This window comes from Talpa europaea (genome assembly GCF_964194135.1).
Source record: "Talpa europaea genome assembly, chromosome: 6".
Lineage (NCBI taxonomy): Eukaryota > Metazoa > Chordata > Mammalia > Eulipotyphla > Talpidae > Talpa > Talpa europaea.
In genome coordinates, this window is record NC_140072.1 from 21243897 (window position 1) to 21264214 (window position 20318).

Below are 20318 nucleotides of genomic sequence, written 5' to 3' on the forward strand. Positions count from 1 at the left end.
CAGAGAAGATTATCCTTTACTTTGCTATGAAAATATGTGCTCCTCTCTTCACACATCTTTTACATCAGGATAGCAATTATCATAACTATCCGCTTCTCTTAACCTGCATGCAGCAAAGCCATTTTTGAGATCTATAGCTTTAGACTGTGTCTGCTGCAGCGTATTCTGATGATGTTGAAATGATAGGCTCCAACTTAGAAAAAATAAGTCCATCCTATTAAAGCAATTTTGAATAAACAGAACATTATTAAGTCTCTAAAATGGTTAGATTGTTGGGTGTCTATGTTCAAAGCAAGACAACTGAGTGTATATACAGTAGCCACTCTTTACTCACAGACTAAATTTTATAGCTATGACTACTTGAAAACCCTGATGTTTCTTGCACTAATCTGTAATTTAGCCGAGAAACAGCTTTGGTACAAGGCTGAGTTATAAGAAGATTCATTAGTGAGTGAATCTTGTAATCACATAGCATAGACTTTTGTTTTGCTCAGCATCACGAGCAAAACTAATTTTGATATAATAAAATGATAGCAACTTTGCTGTCTATTAGTTTGTGTTTTATGGAAAATTACCCTCAATGATACCACGTAGCAGTGATGGTGTCAAAAGAGATAGTTTCTATTACAAAACTTAAATAATTCCTAATTAAAAATGAATAGCAAATCTAGAAGTAGCTTGATTCTGTAACGAATAAAAATCTAAATATTCCACACAGAATTTAGAAAAAGTAATTATTAAATTGTTCAGATAAGTACTTGAATCAGTGCAAAAAAATTTCATTAAATGGGAGATAAAACTTCATCAAACATTTAAAAGAGGTATAATTTACATAACAGCCTGATAAAAAACAATTCTGCCCTTTATTAGCAGAATAATTAACTGGGACTGAAGTCAAAGTCATCCCTTAAATTTTTGGTTTAATTTGACTGACAATGAGCAAGTAAAAGAAGACACCATGACCAACTCTAGTCTAGCTACATCTGACCATCCAACATTCAGTACAGGGTGTTAGAAAGACTGTACCTGATCTTCTGCAATATGGATACGGGCATAAGGAGAATCTAATAAGGTATGTAATGCCTGTAGACATGCTGTAACGTGTTCAATAGGCTCCTCAGGTCGAGGGGAACAAAGGAACTGTATACTCACACCTGCAATGTACAAAATAAAAACATGAGTTGGCAAATATAAGACTTTGCTGCTTTGTTACCAAGTGTTTTCCTACATTTCAATCTATAGTTTTAACAGATTACTTTAACAAATATATGTATATTTTTAAAGATTTATTTATTTATACAAGAACTGGGGTATAGTCAAAAGGTGTGGGAGGATGAGAGGATTCACCAGAGACAGAGCGGGGAACAGAACAGGCAGATGGACTGAAGACACTGCCGAGGAGAGCAGCAGGAGAAGCAGGAAAGGTCTGCTGTGCCATGTGGGTTTCTCCCTGGCAGGCCTGCACTGCGAAGGCTGCGGACAGCTTCACAGCGCAGTGCTCAACCCACTGCACCACCAGGCAGGCCCTACCATATATTTTTAATACCTTAAACGTGAGCTGGCTATTGTTTCAAAAATAAGCAGCCAAATTTATTATAGATTGTAGCCTTGCAAGTAGTTCAACAACCACATTGGAGGTGTTTGTGAGAGTTTCAATCATCAGGTTGATTAAGAAGATATTCAATTTTTTATTTCTAGGACATTTAAAAATAATGCATTAAGAATAAATTTACAAAAGTTACAAAATTACTTCTCATTAAATGGTTGCCAAACAACTTTTCATATAGAAAGTTTTTAAAATTGCAAGCTACAGAGGTGAAGTGGATGGTACAGATAAAAACTGCTCTTAATCTACCGAAGGGTGAGGTCATGGCTGAGAAGTCTTTCATATTTTCACTTATGAGATCGACTAACAAATTCTATAATTTCACCTTATTAATTGTGTTCTTTTTCTCCTCCAGAAAGCATAAGATTGCTAAAAGCTTCATTAGAATGTAAAAATTCTTAAATGTCAAAAGAACACCTATAAAGCAATTACAAATTAAAATTTATTCAAATGTGCTTTAGCTTTGCATTTTATTATTTTCTTATGGCACAAATTCATTAAGTGCCAAGTAAAAAGATCTGCTGTTGGAAAAAAGTAAGTTTAGCTATTTTTTCCTTGAGAACTATTCAACATTGCTCTGTGAGTGAACACAGTAGTTAAAATTTTTAGTCATTTTTAATATTAAATGTTTAAATTAAAAATTCAGCTGACAATTTGAAAATGTCTAAAAGATCCTTTTACTAGTCCTTTTCTTAATTGTGCTATAGAAAACTTCTCTATAGCATTAAAATGAGATATGAAGAAGATCAGAACATGCCACATCAAAATATGGCTTTTTTACCCCCAACTCTTATTTTGAGCTGGAGATACTTGAGAAACAGCAGATGCAGGAAAGGCTCTCTGACCCGCTTTCTACCGTAAAATAGGTCAAAATATTTCCCATGAGAAAGGTACCCTACTCTCCCTGTACCAGGAAGAGATGAACTACCTTGTCACTAGAGACTGGGAGTTGGTATTAAATGGCTCTGTACAAACAAACCTACTAAAATAACCCTGACGTTCCATTAGTTTCTCACATATATTTCTTAGTCATTGTCCCACAATTTACTGTTCCATCTCAACCCCCTCTGTCTCATTACTTCCCCATAATTTATCACTCTTTGTATAAAATGACATGTAAGCTTTTGGGCCTAAGAGCTTCTCTGGATATTGACTTCCCTTATAAAAACTCCCGTGTACATATAAAAAATATTTAATACATTTGTATGCTTTCCTCCTGTTAATCTGTCTTATGTTGGTTTCATGCTTGAGCCAGCCACAGAACCCAAGAGGGTAGAAAGAAGTTTTTTCTCCTCTACAGTTAGGAATTTTTTCAAAAGTGAAACACCTTAAAATACATTAATATGGCACACTTACCTAAAATTAGATGCATTCTGTCTTTGTTAATTTCTGGCAAAGATTTAGCACTAGGTGTTGTTCCTGATGTTTGGTTTAAAGTGACAGAACGTTTTTGCAAGCCAGATATTGCTGCTGCTTCTGCTGACTCCGAACACGTAAATCCTGTGCTATTTAACCAAAGTGCCACTGCATGGAGAATTGGAGCCCAGGAGTTTCTATAGTGAAGTCTTGCTGTATCAATAGTCTCAGGAGTATAAAATGCTCCACCTATAAAACAGCCAGATCAATCAAAAAACATTACATTCACTGAGAACGTTCACTGACTTATGAACATCTAACTTAAAAATTCTTATTACATACTATCTTAGTCCACTGGATGAACAAAACATACCGCATACCAGGTGTCTTATTTTTCTTAATAAGTCTGAGGTCAGGTCTCCCTGGTGGCGCAAGGTGTTAAAATGCAACCTATGAAGCTATCTGCAGCCACTGCGGCACAAGTTTGATCCCTGGCCTGGCCAGGGAGCAATCCAATGGTACAGCAGACCTCTCCTGACTCCCCCGGTGCTCCCCTCAGCAGTGTATTTCAGTCAATCTGCCTGTTCTGTTCCCCACTGTGTCTCTGGTGAATCCTCTCACCCCCCGCACCTCTGGCCTGTACCCCAGTTCTTGTATGCATAAATAAATAAATCTTAAAAAAAAAAAAAAGAACTCTGAGATCAAGGAGCCAGTGTAGGTGAAGGCCTTCTTCCAGATCTCATAGCCAGCACCTTCTTACTGTGCCATCACATGATAGAAGTGTAGGGAACTCAGGGTGTGTGTGTGTGTGTGTGTGTGTGTGTCTCCTTTATAAGGGCACTAATCCCATGCATGGTAGCTTCACCCTCATAACCACACACATTCCAAAGGCCCCCACCACCTATACCATATTGGGTATTGGGATTGCAATGTATGAACTCTGAGGAGGACTAAAATTTTCAGACCATAGCACATACAAAAGAGCAAACTGGCCAAGAAAATTCTCCTAGTCATAAAGTCACCAAAATGAAAGCCTTTCCTGCTGTTGATAAACTGGGGTACCTGGTTCTTCCTCCCTGATACTAGGGTTTCCAGCCTCTCCTGTGCAACTGCTGATGCCACTGGATGTCTCCTCTACTTTTACTTCCCCATTGTTGTCATCGGAGTCCTCTTCATTGTTGCGTGTGACTCCTAAAACCCTTATCAATTCTCTATTATAACCTATCTTTTCATTTTCATTTTTCTCCTGCTAGCCTCCCACACCCCCACCCCAGTTTTCACTATCAAATTGAGGACTTCCTCATCTGTCCATGTGCATATATACACTGAGTAGCACAGCAATATATTTCATTGTGGTTAAGCAGGACTTGTTATGCAATTATTTAGAATACCCTAGCTCATACAGTTATTACAGTAACAGTGTGAAAAGATTTGCTCAAGGTTATAAATAAGTTTTATGTTGTATCTTAATCTACAAATGCAATATGGAGAATATGCTCTAAGGGAGTGAATGCCAAGTTGAAGTCCACAGACATTTTAGAAGTTACTACTCTGTTATTGCTAACTTCCACCCATCCCCTTTTTGATTAGTCTGAACTCCACAAGAGCAAAACCCGAAATGTAGTACTTACCATCTGGGGGGAGCTGACTAGCAAATTCAGCTGGTAAAGTCAAAAGTGCATAGTCTTTTAAGGCTGCCAACCACAGGCGGCTGAGTGTTGGCAATTCAGGTTGTACAAGTGTTATTAAACTATCAGGCGGCAGTTCATCTATGGCGCCATAATCATCGTCGTCATCATCAGTATTTTTAATTGCTCCTTTTGGTTTTGATTCTGCTTCCTTTTTAATATTCATTGCAACCACATATACCTAGTAATATACCCAAGAGAGAAGTAATAATGAGAAAAGTAATAATGGGTCTTATAAAAAAATAACATATTCAAAGTTGTTAGGATTACAGAGTTGAATCATCAAAAGTAATTGAGTATAGATACTAAAGAGTATACAGTATAATGAATTTCTCCTTGGAAAGAATAATCCCACCTAGTTTGGAGGCAATCTTTTTTATTGATCTGAGTTTGGACTATTCCTCTAGTATATTTCTTGACTTTCTTGTTCCTTCCTCCCTTTTTTTGCTCTTCCTTTCATCATAAGGTATAACTTCCTGTTTACTGCCTTAACTTTTAGACTTGAAAAGTAAGAGAATAGAAACAATCATAGTATTTTTTTATACTACTTTCAATCAAAAAATTAGAGATTTACATTACCTTGAGAAAAAGTAAAACTTTTATCAATGAGAATAGTCATTTTATCAATAAAACAAAAACCACTATTTTATTTCCCCAAGACAAAAATGGTAGCAAGATAAAATTTAGCAATATTCTATGCGAAAGACATATCACATAGACATATCTATAGTCTAAAAAACCAAAAACACTAATTCCCATGACATCTTATTGAGCTCTACATATTTCTGCTTTTTCTCCCATGAATATAAACAAACAAAAAGCCCAGCTTTCTCATCTAAGCTATATCGTCTGAATTCTGCAGGCTTCCAGAGGGCACTGCCCAATGTGTGGTCAGGTAAAGTGAGAAGCCGGATCAACAGAGATAGCAATAGAGAGTATCTTGAAATACCTGAGGGCAAATGATAAGAATCTGAAGAAATTGGCAGAAAGAATTTTAAAAAGTAGATGTAAAAGAATATAATTATTTTTTAAAAACAAAAAAGGTAAGATCAGCTATTAAAAAACAAAACAAACAAAAACCTTATAGCTTTGGTATCAATGAATAGTGTAGGTTTCCTAAAATTTAATTAAATAAAGGGTTCTTGGCATAAAATAGTTGCTATCATTTATATTTGTAGTTTTCTCCTGCCTAATTTTTCTATAAGGAGAGCCATTCCTCAATACAAAAGTAAAAAAAAAAAAACTGATTAAAAATATAATTTCAAGGATTTAATAAGACTTCTTTCGAGACATAAATTTATATGTATTTCAGTAAGAACAAGTAACCAATTTTTAAAAAGTATCCCCATAAGAAAAATCTGTTTCAAAACAGCAAAAATTTTGGAATAGAAGGTAAGAGGATTAGGGAAATATTTTTTCATGGAGAAAAAGCTCAAAAGCAAGAGGCCATGGTTACCTCTGCCCATGCTTTAAGAACAGCTAACTTTTCCATGGTGGTGGCGCTCTCTCGGTATAACTGGCTGGAAGATCCTTTTCCAGCCTGCACTTTGTCCAAAGAAGAAACAAGCAGATTGTGCACTCGCCGGAGATCATTGAGATCACTGACAACTCCACTTCCAATCCATGTACTACAGACCTAGCCAAAGAAAATTTAACAAATTTTGTATAAAAAAAAACACAATATATAAGAGTAAATACAATTTTTTCCCCTGTGGGAAAGAAACACAAATCAAAACTAATTAACAAAACAAAAAACTGCCAATGCTATGCTTTAATATATATTTTTTATAACAAATCAACAAGTATAGAATTTATTGTACTCCTATACGGAAAATGAAACAATATTTACTTACATGTCTCCATTATCTAATTTGATAAAAATTTTATTTATTTTTTTAAAGATTTATTTATTTATGCATACAAGAGCTGGGGTACAGGCCAGAGATGCATGGAGGTGAGAGAATTCACCAGAGACAGAGCGGGAACAGAACAGGCTGACCAACTGAAATACACTGCTGAGGGGAGCAACGGGTGAGTCAGGAGAGGTCTGATGCACCATGTGGGTTGCTCCCTGGCCAGCCGGGGATCAAACTCACGCTGCAGTGGCTGTGGATTGCTACACAGTGCAGTGCTTAACCCCTGTGCCACCAGGAGGCCCTTGATAAAAATTTTAACAGAATAAGTCTTCTACCTAAATCAGTTCTGTCACGAAAAGTTTTCGACAACATCTCAGCTTATTATAGGCAAAGGGTTATTCTGGGTTCTGTAGAAAAGATTTGAAAAGAAAAAAGGAAAGGGAAAACATAGCCTCTATTAGATGCTGTCCTCAAGTAAAAAAATAGAGTCAACAGATGAGAATGTCTTATAACTGCAATACTATGCTTGAAAACAAAGAAGAGATCAATCCTAGTGGGAGAAATGGACGTGCTCACACAGGAAGGTGTGTATGTCTAGGTATAGGGGAGTTACATAAGGGAAGAGATGAGATTAGGAAAGTTAATTGGGATCATGTAATTGGAAAGTACAAATTAAATTCCATCTGCCTTGAATTAAGACTTTGTTCCATAAGATGGCGGGCCTACCGTGGGAGTGGGACAGAAGCCACAGATTTCGTGTGGAGGCATCTTTGAGCCTGGGGAGTAGACACCAGGAGCAAAGCTCACCCTCCTGAGTTGAAAAAATTTATGGACAAAAAGTTATCATTGAAATTAAATGGTGGCTGGGCCTCCCTGGGGGCACAGCGGTTGAGCGCTGGGTTGCGAAGCTGCCCGCAGCCTCTGCAGCGCCGATTCGATCCCCAGCTGCTCCCGGCCATGGGAGGAGGGTCCCACATGGCACGCAGACCTCTCTTGCCGCCCACTGCTCCCCTCAGCAGTGTGCTTCGGTCCTTCTGCCTGCTCTGCTTCCCGCTCTGGCTCTGGTGAATTCTCTCGCCCTCCCGTGCTTCTGACTGTACCCAGTGCTTGTATAAATAATAAATAAATACATAAACAACAAATAAATAAATAAATCTTTAAAAAAAAAAGACAAAAGAAATTAAATGGTGGCAGACATGGCCAAGGAATACTCCAGGGATTTGATCCATTTAGGAATCTTGTGATAGATGAGTGTGTGGAGATGGCAACTAGTGGGCAACAGAACAATAGTGGAATGGTGGTAATATGAGGAAATACTATCATTATGTTAGAAGTCTTGGAATGAGTATAAGCAGTGGCTGTGTTTGCCAGAGAAATCAGTTGCTTCCCCATGTCCCCTTCCACAGCATCTTTTTACTATGATAATAAAAACTGGGTTGTGTACATTTTCTTACTGAACTTTTTTGTTAAATAAACCTTTGTAATAGTCAAAAAAAAAAAAAGACTTTGTTCCATAGATAATCATGAGTTTCTAAGGTTCCTGGGCAGGAGGATATTATTAGATTGTGCTTTAAGAAAATTGCTCCAGTACTTATGTGTAGGAAAGGATGTGTTGAGACAGTAAGCAATATGTTCAGCTAAGTGACTAATATACATCAGAGATGACATGGATCAAACTGGGAATAGAATGAAAAAGGAAAGGCATCTGAGAGTGACTTGAAGGTACAAATCACAGAATTTGGAACTATTAAACATTTTGGTGGGAGGGCAGGAACATGAAAAAACATGAGGAATCAAAGACTGCCTAAATTTAATTGCCAGAGCTTCTAACTAGGGTAATGGAAAGAATGTGTCACTACTGCTTAAGAGGGGTAACATAAAAAAATAGGAAAGTTTATTGGAGGTAAAAACTTAGAGAATATGATTTTGATTAGGAACATTTTGACATGCTGCGTTCAAAGTACCAGTAAGAGACTCATAGAAAGATAGTCAGCAGGCAGTTGGAAACAGGTCTGGATTTCAGAAGCAGGGTCAAAGATAACCATGTAGACCTGGGTATCCACACAAAGGTGATAACTAAAGTAATGTTAGATTAATCAATACTGTAGTCTCAATCAGCTTCATATCAGGGACAATGAGTATCATCAGCTCAGGTCTGCTACCAAATAAGTGATGAAAAAGCTTTTACAAAGCATTTGGATATGAAAAAGTTATTCAGAGCATTTGCAGGCAGCAATGCTCACCACTCTACCACCACCACTATTCAGAGCTTTTGGATACTGAATCATAGTTAATGGATTGTGTTCCTAATTTTAAAACTTTTAAATAGTTGAGAATACTTATGTGTACTACTTTATTCTCCTATAATCTTATTCTCAAAGAATTAAAAAGTAAGTTTGATACAAATTAATAATAGATTTAAAAACTTGTTATCATATGGATGGCAAGATGCCAGTCAAAACAATTATTAAAGTAAAAGAGACATGACAGTGAAAACAAAGACGTGTTATTCCTAGGGAAACTAAATGTGTTACAGAGATTTGACAAATATGTCTGTGAAATTTACCAGAAATATGGCTAAAAATTTGGGAAAATTATAAAAACTGAGGATTTGAAACAAAGCTTGCTTTGTAAAAACCTAAATACTGTCTCTACTTTAAGGAACATGACTAGAAATTGCATTATGAGTTTGGTATATGTAGAAAGATAAAACAGCACTGAGTCAGCAAAATAATATTCAGAGACAGATGAGGGCCTTACGTGAAAAGAGTGGTGAATGAATACACATTTGTAAATTTTAAGTTGAAATAAAATATTTAGAATATATGTATGTTTGTGATTGTGAGCTTACTTTAAGTAATTTTTGATTAACCACCATCCTCAAGTGTGTTACATTTGAGGGTCTTCTTATAAAGTCTAAGAATTACCCTTATTTTCAGGCTTAGTAGGATGTTTATTCTAGTAAACAAGCTGGGAAGCCATGTTTCATGATCTGTCCAAAGCTAACTTCCTACTTTCCCTTAAGGAAAGGAACTTGCAATCCACTGTTCTGCCTTTTTCAAAACCACTTTTCCTCCTAGGAAACAGAAGGACAACAGGTCAAGAATTTGTCTGCCACTAGAAAGGCAGATGTTTCTTTCAAAAAAAAGTAGATAGGGTCAAACAGAAATAAGAAGTTGAAGGCAAATCCAATAATAAGAAATTTTCACACTTCTCTTTCACAAGATGAAATTCTAATAATCAGGAGTTCTGCAGAAGGTTTATCAGCTTAAATTCTATGCTCTAAAACATCAACACAAAACACTCATTTATACAGGAGTATATTTCTAATGTCTATAAGTTGGCATCCCAGCACAAATGTCTCATGTTAACTCTAAAGTACCATGATCCACAGACCTCTTCCTTAAACATGGCTCCCTCTTCTGTCTGCTACTGGTGGGAGTTCATTTCTCTGAAATCTGCTTCAGAGAAATTAATTTTAACAGTGAAAAAAAGAGACACTCCTATTCAGACACAGAGAGAGCAACGTCAGACGTCAAAATTGTCAGAACATTCTCTGCAAAGAGGTGACAGGTAGGTAGCTTGATTATATTCCAAGTAAAAATGACAAACCCCCAGTCTGTAGTTCAGTCTGTAGTTCAGAAAAAGTTGTTTCTCTTCTATTCTTAAGAAATCGATAAAGGGGCCTCCCTTGGTGGTGCAGCGGTTAAGCACTGAGCTGCGAAGCTGCCCGCAGCCTCTGCAACACTGGTTGGATCCCCAGCAGCTGGCGAGGGTCCCACATGGTGAGGCAGACCTCTCCGGCCATGCCCACTGCTCCCCTCAGCAGTGTATTTCGTCAGTCTGCGTGTTCTGTATCCCGCTCTGGCCCTGGCGAATTCTCTCACCCTCCCGCACTTCTGACTGTACCCAATGCTTGTATGGATAAATAAATATTTAAAAAAAAAAAGAAAGCAGATAAAGAATGTGATTTTCTGAATAGAGTTTAATGCATGAATCCTTTTTTCAGGATGAAACAGGAAAAAGAGGAACTTATTAAAGGTGTAAGAACACATGTGCTTTAGTGACTCTCTTCAGATATGAGAATTTCCTCTCGGATTAGCTTTGCAATGAAATGTCTATTTTGAAATTCATTTTAGGATAATTTAATGCCCAGAAACTTGTAGAAATATTATAACTTGTAGCAAAAAAAATCTTTTATTACCTAATTATCATTACTATACATTCTTTAATTACTCTAAATTTTGCAATCTTTTATTTTAGTTTCAATTATAATTTTCATCTCTGTTCACTTCTGGAGATAAGAGCTATATGCCCCAAAGTCATGTCCTCAGCTACGACCAAAAAAAGGGTTGAGTGTGATTTACTACTTCATTTCATACAGAATAAAAAATGAAAATGTCACTGCTGTTTATTTCCAAGAAAAAAAGAAATTTAATTTTTCTTCTTAGAAGTGAAATTCTAAGATATCTATGAATGTATAGATGATAACTATAGAAAACCCCATTTTTTCATACCTGACATGCTTTTGCTATTATGTCTGATGGAGTGTCTTGTGAAAAGGCTGGTCTTAGAGCAGCTCCCACCTACAAAAACAAATACAAGCATTTTACTTTTAAAGATAAGTAGTAAGCTCAAGGCCTCTTGTGTCCTTGGAGATGAAAATACATAAAAGACATCTTTGTTCTGTTCCATTTTATTACAGCTGCCTTATCTCTTTTCAGCTACAATAAACTCAAACATTTTTCTTTTACTGTCCAGGAAGTTATCATTAGCAAATCTATATGAATGCAATACCAAATAGATACAATTAAATTTGTTTCTTTTTCCTTTGTTTTTGTTTAGTAAGTACATTTTCTGATAGTTGCATGCTCTCAGATAACAAAAAAAGTTTTTTTCTGTCTAAATTTTCCTGAACATATTTTTATTAGTATTTACCTAAAGAGTGAATCTCATTCACCTGGATCAATTCTTTTAAATACTTAGTACTAAAAATTCACACAGTCACTAAAAGTCCTTAGAGATTATTTCACCTCAACAGAGACACTTCATTTATTTTAAGAAGAGATACTTTAGGAGGGTTGCCAAGAAATATCAATTTATATGCTGTTGCTATAGTAATAAACTAAGGGATATGAGCTTTAGTTTTAATAAAATAATAGCCATTAATTCTTAGAGATATTAGACTTATACAAGTAAGTTGGATAGGAATTAGATGTATCAACCCTATTTTGAGCTTTCTTCCCTAACACTAGAGCTCCACTTGCTAATGCATATCAGCAGCTATTTGGAAATGAAGCAAAAGTCCCTCTCTGTGACTAAGGACACACAGCAACAAACTGCAGTATTGGTATCACAAAAGTCAATTCATCACAGACTTGGCATTAGGTCCTGTATAAGGAAAAATACTATAAAAGAGATTGGGCCAACTGATAAAACTGGAATATAATTGATCACATAAAAGTAGTCCATTAATATTGTTTTTCAGTAAATAACAGTTATGCAGTTAACTAACACAATGTTACTGATTGTCCTTTGGAAATACAGACTAAAGGCACATGATTTAAATACTTTAATTTTAGATGGTTGAGAATAAAAGTATGTGTGTGTACTTGTGTGTTAGCAGAAAGAGAGATTCAACATCAAGGGAAATGACACAAAGTTAACAATTGGACAATACAAGCAAATACAAAAGCTTCTTGTACTCATCTTGCAAGTTTTTTGTAAGGTTGAAATTATTTCTATATAAAAAGTAAAAAAAAAAAAGAAAAGAAAAAAAAGACCTTCATTGGCAGGTTGGGCATTTGGGACTAAAGAATGATACATACGTTTTCTATAGCCAGTGGGTTAGAAACTGTAAGTTCTTCACGTGTACTTAACATGGAAAAACAATGGATTACATATTATTCATAACTTTTTTTTTTAATATTTACTTATTTATGCATGTAAGAGCTAGGGTACAGGCCAGAAGTGTTGGGGGCGGTGAGAGGATTCACCAGAGACAGAGTGGGGAACAGAACAGGCAGATCTACTGAAGCACACTGCTGAGGGGAGCAGCGGGCGAGTCAGGAGAGGTCTGCTGCGCCATGTGGGTTGCTCCCTGGCTGGCCAGAGATGGAACTCGTGCTACAGAAGCTGCAGATAGCTTCATAGGTTGTGTCTTAACCCCTTGCCCCACCAGGGAGACCCCATAACTTTTCATTTTATTTAGGATTAACATAGGGGTATCTCTGGAGTCAGTATTTTGATATAATCATGGTTAGAAAAAAAGTTTATTCTTTCCCTTACATAAATCACCATTATTACGATTACATCTATTGTGCCTCATTTGAAGAATATGAGTAAAGCATGTAAATCTCAGGAGAAACAAGTGAGTCCATTTAGAATGAAATAAAGTCTTTTAAAGTATCTTTCTTTCAATAATATTATGTTATTAATTTATCCTTCAGTCCACAAGGTACAATTGCTTTTTAATTTTTAAAATTGCTTGTCAGTTCTTGACATTTAAATTAAAGGCAGTGGGCCTCCCTGGTGGTGCAAGGGGTTAAGCACCGCACTACGAAGCAATCCGCAGCCTCTGTAGCACGAGTTCAATCCCCCGCCACCCAGGGAGCAACCCACATGTCACAGCAGACCTCTCCTGACTCACCTGCTGCTCCCCTCAGCAGTGTGCTTCGGTCAATCTGCCTATTCTGTTCCCCACTCTGTCTCTGGTGAATCCTCTCACACACCACCCGCTGCCCCCCCACATCTCTGGCCTGTACCCCAGCTCTTGTATGCACAAATAAATAAATCTTTAAAAAAATTAATAAATAAAAATAAATATAAAGGCAGTAAATCTACAATATTCTCTGTCCTTTTTATCTTTAAAGTGGCTTGACTAAATATCTAAACACAAGACTGGAAAACTAGACTGGAAACGCTATTCTAGCTTTATCACTAATATGCTATCATGACTTAAAAATAGTGACGTTTTATACTATTGTTCCTTCAGCTGTGGGGTGATTCAAACCATGTAACAAGCAATGGGAGTAAAGATATGCAGTTTGTGTTAATAAATAGGTAATATTTCCAAATACATTTCTCCAGGAAATCTTTACTTTTTAAATAATCATTCAAAGATCAATTTTAAGGTTTTATATAAATATCTCACATTAGCTTGATACTGCTCCAGAATCACATGACCTGGGAATTCTGGCTCAGGCACAGACGCAAACTTCTTGATAATGTCTTCAAGTGCTTGGAGCCCAGCCATCCGCAGCTGGTTACTATGATCAGTTGCAGCCATGAATGCCATTCGAATCAGGTCAGAGAGATGAAGTACCAAGAGGTCATCTAAAAATAAAAAATAGAGGCAAAAGAGAAAACTGTTCTAAAGGTAAAAGCAATAACAAAAACATGACATGAAACACATTTTAAAAAATCCCACTTTGGGGGCCTCCCTGCTGGTGCAAGGCATTAAGACACAACCTATGAAGCAATCTACAGCCACTGCAGCATGAGCTCAATCCCCAGCCAGGGAGCTATCCATGGCACAGCAGACCTCTCTTGACTTGCCCGCTCCTCCCCTCGGTAGGTGTATTTCAGTCAGTCAGTCCGCCTGTTCTATTCCCCATTCTGTCCCTGGGGACTCCTCTCACCACCCCACCCCCGCCCCCGCCACACCTCTGGTCTTTACCCCAGTTCTTGTATGCATAAATAAATACATCTTTAAAAAAAATCCCAGTTTGAATTCACATATTTACTGTGTGTAAAAATAACAGAGACACTCTTTCAGAAACGTTTCCACATCATAATCTTTCAAGAACATTGGTAATCCTTCACACAACAGAGAAGACACCGTAAAATATACAAAGAAATTTGAAGCAAAATAACACATTACTAAAACATTAACCAAGTGAGTATGTAATTCCTGTAGAATAGGGATTGGAAAATTTTTTTTGCAAAAAATAGTAGATACATTTGGCTTTGCTGGCCACATAATTTCTAGTGCAACCACTTAACTCTGCTGTTGTAGTCTGAAGGTAGTCATAGACAATATGTATACAAAAGTGTATGCTGCGCTCTAGTAAAACTTTACTTATGAAAACATCCTACACTGGATTTGGTCTATGTGCTATCGTAGACTTGCTCTGGAAAAGACCTTTAAAAGCTATATAAAAGAGAGGTCTTTCTCCTTTGTCCTTAGAGCACAGTCTGCTTAAAAAGTAAGTCTGGAAAGAATTCAAGAGATACCAAGCACTTTAACTGAAACCCAGGACAAAGTCAACACTATTTCAAAAAAAAAATTGAGCACTAATATAAAATTTACAATGTCCAGCATCTCTGAGAAAGGACAAGATACAATAATGACACAAACAATTAAGAAACACAAAGAATATTTGTATAAAGAATACATAATACATATACATATTACTTAAATATACTATGCTCACACCCTTTCATACCTGTACAAATTTTCTAACTCCCTCTACAAACCAGTGTGGCAGGCAGAATAATGGTGCCCAAATATGCATATCTGCTATAACCACCAGAATCTGTGATTATGTTAACTTACATGGCAAAAGGTTATGGATGCCCAAAATGTGGAGATACTAAATTTTCCAATCTAATTATATGACTCCGTCAAAGAACAGAAACTTTCCTGGATTTAGTCACAAAAAAAAAAAAAAATGGTATGACTAAAGACAAAGATTCACAGATGGATTCAACGGTGCTGACTTTGAAGAAAAGGCCACAAGCCAAGCAATGCAGGCAACCACTAGAAGCTGGGGAAGAAAATGGACTCACCCAGAGCCTCCAGAAAACAAGGCAGCACTGCCAACACCTTGAGTTTAGCTTGATGAGACTCATGTTGGACTTTCTAACCTACAGAGCTGTAAGTCAATAAATTTGTGTTGTTTTAAACTACTAAGTTTATGATCATTTCTTATAGCCACAATGAAAAACTCATTCAACCAGTCTCTACTACCTAGAAACTATTTCTTATCTTTAAAATCTAGTTTCAAAATTACCTCTTCTGTAAGATCTTATCTTCCCTGGCTTTTCAGGAAATGAATACTATTTTTTATGCTCCCAAAGCACTCTATCACACTATTATTGGGATATATGATTATTTGAGTGGTAAGTCTGTCTCTCTCTGCCTTCTGAATTAGAAGCTCTTCTAAGACAAGGACCATGTTTTTCATTGTATCCCCAATGCATAGCAAAAAAGAGAATTCAGTAAATATTTGATGACTCATGACAAAAGAAGACACTATGTTCATGACATATGGGCTTAGCTGGGATACTATGTTCAGAGTCACACTTCATAAATGTGTTTTATTCACACATAAATGTGTAAAACCACTGTTTTACTTTTTGTTTATTTTTTAACCCAACGGTGAGCTCTGCTGTTTCTTATATACAAAAGAGTAAACCAAATGGCAATTTTAAATGTATACACTTCATTATTAGTACATAAAATTTGTCTTTAGATATTTAAAGTTGACAGGGAGATAGAGACAACAAAGTCTAAATTGGGAGTCTGTTACACTATCATCTCTCTCAGCTTCTCAGTCTCTTCAATTGTAAAATGAAGATATTGAACCTGATAATACCTTTCTAAATTCCCTACTAATATTTGATCCAGGGGATATGTGATATATAAGCTTACAAAAGATAAAAAAATAACAACAATAACAAAAATAATGAGGCATTTCAATAATAAATAATTTCCACTTTTCCAAAAATTCCTAATGGCATGTTTGCAATCTATTATGGCAGTCATGAATTCTGATATTCTTCATGCAGAACACTTCATGCAGAATTTACTTCGTTTCTGCACATTAAAATTTTGCCATCTCTTTTACACTGCAGTGTTAAAACTAAGGCAATGTACTAAGGAAACACAAGTTACTTCCATCATTATCCTCAGGGCAAATGATTCTGATACATGTACACACACACACGCACACACACACACACACGTTTCTTCAATTTATCTTCCAAACGTGAATGAGAAAATAAACAATATGTATAAAGGACAAAAAAAAAAAAAAGGTAAAAGGGACAGAAGCACACAGTAAGTAAAAGGCAGTTGAAAGCACATTACAAAACAAAAAATATTTTAAACCTAAAGAAATACTTCAGGGAAAACCAGTACTGATATTAAATTTACTTGTAGGGTTTCGTAGTTTAGCAGAACGTGCCATGGCAAGATCAAAGTGAGCCTGGTCTGCATTCTCACACAAATTGATGATTCGACACAAGCAATCAGCAGCAAATACCCGAGTGGCCCAGCGAGGTGCCACAAAGGGTTTTGATTTATCATCTTCGCCTAGTGTAGTAAACATGGTATCATCATCCATCTCATCTTTCTTTTCAGATTCTTCATCTTTTCCACCACTTAAGGGAGTTGCAGTACTCATATCTATAACAAAAATAAAAGCTTATTATAATCTCTCACATACAGGAAAAATGATGTTTTAGAAATAGCATTAATGTTAGAATATTTCTAATAAGAAAAGACTAAATCCTCACTTCTTTGACAATAGAATCTGCAAACATTTTTTTAAACAATCAAAAACCAAGAATAACATTAAAAAATTTCACATATTTCACTAGTTTTATATACTATGTTGAACTACCGAAGTAACTTGGAACTTTTATATATGAAAATTTAGCTTTCAGAGTCACTTTCCAAAAAATAAACAAAGGTCATTAGTTTATAACATAATTTAAACTTCAACATTTTTACAAGTATTTATAATTTAAAAAATATTTTTAAATGTAAGCTCAAATTTATATACATCTACATATGTATGTATGTATGTATGTATACATCCAAAGTAAAACAATTTTCATTATTTTAAGAACATGTTTTATATATTAAAATACATACCACTAGAAGCTGCCAGGACATCTTTACAAAGCATTAGCCAATGGGAAAGTTTTTCTACAGCCAGTGATGAAAGCATATGTCCCAAAGTATCATGAATATCAGAACATAATTTTCTATCTGTCTCCCGGTCTAGCATTCCAAAAAGAAGTCCCTCTAGACCAGTTTCTGTTATATTAACACCTTGGTGTCGGCAATGGATATCACTTCGAGAACTCACTCCAGGTGCAAAAGGATTGACATCTGAAAAGCAATTATTGCAAATAAAGTATAGAATTTTGTTGTAAATCATACGTAACAACTATGTTAAAGACCAAAGCTTATTATAAATTCACAGTATCAATAAGGCAAGCTAGCTAGACATTCAATTTATTTTTTTCTTTTTTAATTTTTTTAGAAAAGATTTATTTATTTATACAAGCACTGGGTACAGTCAGAAGCGCAGGAGGGTGAGAGAATTCACCAGAACCAGAGTGGGAAGCACAACAGGCAGACCGATGAAGCACACTGCAGAGAGGAGCAGCAGGTGCGGCAGGAGAGGTCTATGCGCCGTGTGGGACCCTGCCTGCAGCAGGGGATCGAACCGGCGCTGCAGAGGCTGCGGGCGGCTTCGCAGCCCAGCGCTCAACTGCTGCACCACCAGAGAGGCCCTAATTTTTTTTTTATTTTCTTTATATTTATATATTTTTTACATCATTGTTCACTTTTAAACAATGTTTGCTTTCAATTTAACTATGGTCTCCAGTTTACCTTTCTTAAGGATGGCACCTTAATCTGGCAAAAAAAGTAAAACCCTGACTTTTAAGACATTATTTGGAGGTATTTTAAACAAATCTCCAAGGTATTCTCAATAAATGTATATTTGATTCTAATAAGAAAGAAGTGTGTGAAAGAGATACATATCTAAACAGATTTAATTCAGTGGACTGAAAAAAATACTGCTCTATTTGTTGGAAACACAAATTGAAATTTACTCAGTCTTAAAGTTCATATTTTTATAGATCTGTAAAGCCAGAACACAAACCCTAATGGATTAGTTTAAATGACCTAGAGGTCATTTAAAAATTAGGAAAATCCCATCTAAGAAACATACAATCAAAAACTAATATTGCTATGAAATAGTAGTTAAATTTTTTTGTATTGACATAACAGTGTGAAGGCTTCTCAAAATATTAAATATAGATCTACCATGTGATCCAACATTACACTCCTAAATACACACACACACACACACACACACACACACACACACAGTGTGAGAGAGAGAATGCAAAAATACTAATTAGAAGGGAGTATGCAGGTCTTCGTTCATTGCAGCACTATTTATAATAGCCAAGCTACAGAAACAATCCAAGTGCCCAAAGATAGATAAGTGGATTAGGAATATGTATCATAAATACACAGTGGAATACTACTCAACTGTAAAAAAATATATATAAATTTGTCATTTGCAGCAAAATGGTTGGAACTAGAAGTGATAATGCTAAGCAAAATAAAACAGAAGGAGAAATATGAATACCAGATGGTGTAACTTATATGTGGAATACAGAGAAATAAATTTCTTGCATTATCTGAAAATCTTTTTAATTCTTTTAATCAGCAGTAATAGTACAACTTCAGCCTTAAGAATAAATACTATTAAGTTGACCAAAATCTAAGGTGCTCTAAACATTGCAGGGACTGAGAGAGAGGGATGCATGCTGAAAAGTAATCCTTCAAAGACAGAAAAAGGGTAGGTTTGCAGAAAATAGCCACAGTGAGGGGAATTCAAACACAGTGAGAAAAGTCTAAAGAAAAAGTTCCAAGGATGATAATACTAGGGAAAGATAAGCAGAGGTCTAATTTTCATTAGGCAATATAGAGTAATTATTTCCTGATAGCAGGAATCACATGTCCGCAACATGAATTTTCATGGCTACATAGTAAACCACTGATTTAACAGACTATTAAGTCATTAGTCACTGAGGATGAATTCCTACAAGAATGGTCAAAGGATAAGTACATTGAAAGCTTTGGGGATATGCTGACAAAAATCCTCCAGGAAATTTGAACGACTTTACACAATACCCGAAGTACAAGTAATTTCTCTTACAATCATACCTCTTCTCACATTGGCTATAATGTTTTTCATCTTGGTGTATCTTACAGAAGAAAAAATGCTATCCTATAATTGCATTATAATTATTTAATCACTGGAGGTTAAAGGTATTTCATATGTTATGAAGCCCACTCTCTAATGAGTTCCACAGATGCAGAGAAAAGGGAACACAGCGGGGATGAGATCTCTTAGTAAGGAGTGGTACTAGGTTAGCCTCTGGCTAGCATTTAAGAATGAGGCTTCCCACCATTTCCTGAGAAAAGTCTTTTGGCTTACTATGCTGAAACCACTTACAGAAACAATATAGTTTATGCTGAACAACTGTTTTTCTTCTCCCAGCGTGAACTTCTGGTAAATTCTAGGCAAACCATACCTATTCAACCAGCAGCCCTCAAAAAAAACCCTCATTGCTGAGTCTCTAACAAGTGTCCCTGGTAGACAACATTTCATATGTGTTGTCACAGTTCCTTCCTGGGTTATTAAGCAGATTCCATAGATTCTTATACACTTGTATGCCTGGTTTGTTCTAGACTTCACCCCATATGCCTTTTCCCTTTGCTGATTTTTAATTTTTTTAATTTACATCCTTTGGCTATAATAAATCAGAGATGTAAGCATGACTATACGCTGTGTCCTAGTGAATGATCAAACCTAGGGGTGGTCTTAGGACCCCAAACACACTAATTTGTAAATGTGTAAAAGTTAAAATATAAATATACACATTTTAGTAAATCCAATAAACATATTTTGTAAATACTTTCTCCTATCTTAATTTGTTTTTCAACTTTGACTATGATGAGTAACATGTACATTTTTTGAAATTTTACATGTATTC

At 35.9% G+C, this 20318-nt stretch overlaps 2 protein-coding genes across 2 annotated transcripts in view; one reads left to right on the plus strand and one right to left on the minus strand.

Moving 5' to 3' along the window:
* HEATR5B (HEAT repeat containing 5B) overlaps positions 1-20318 on the minus strand; it is a gene marked incomplete at its 3' end in the record, with an annotated part of 70504 nt that overhangs the window by 14478 nt on the left and 35708 nt on the right. The window contains exons 22-29 of the mRNA XM_084235653.1: positions 17389-17628; positions 16666-16917; positions 13660-13841; positions 11024-11092; positions 6107-6286; positions 4594-4831; positions 2963-3211; positions 1027-1154 (exon numbers count right to left, since the gene is read on the minus strand). Of these exons, the coding sequence (XP_084091779.1) occupies positions 1027-1154; positions 2963-3211; positions 4594-4831; positions 6107-6286; positions 11024-11092; positions 13660-13841; positions 16666-16917; positions 17389-17628 (1538 nt within the window). The remainder of the gene's footprint in view (positions 1-1026; positions 1155-2962; positions 3212-4593; positions 4832-6106; positions 6287-11023; positions 11093-13659; positions 13842-16665; positions 16918-17388; positions 17629-20318) is intronic.
* On the plus strand, positions 7335-7888 carry LOC311172059 (small nuclear ribonucleoprotein G-like; the record flags this gene model as incomplete). Its single annotated transcript, XM_084235189.1, has 2 exons — positions 7335-7393; positions 7701-7888. The coding sequence occupies 2 exons, from the start codon at positions 7335-7337 to the stop codon at positions 7813-7815; spliced, it is 174 nt and encodes a 57-aa protein (XP_084091315.1). The 3' UTR covers positions 7816-7888.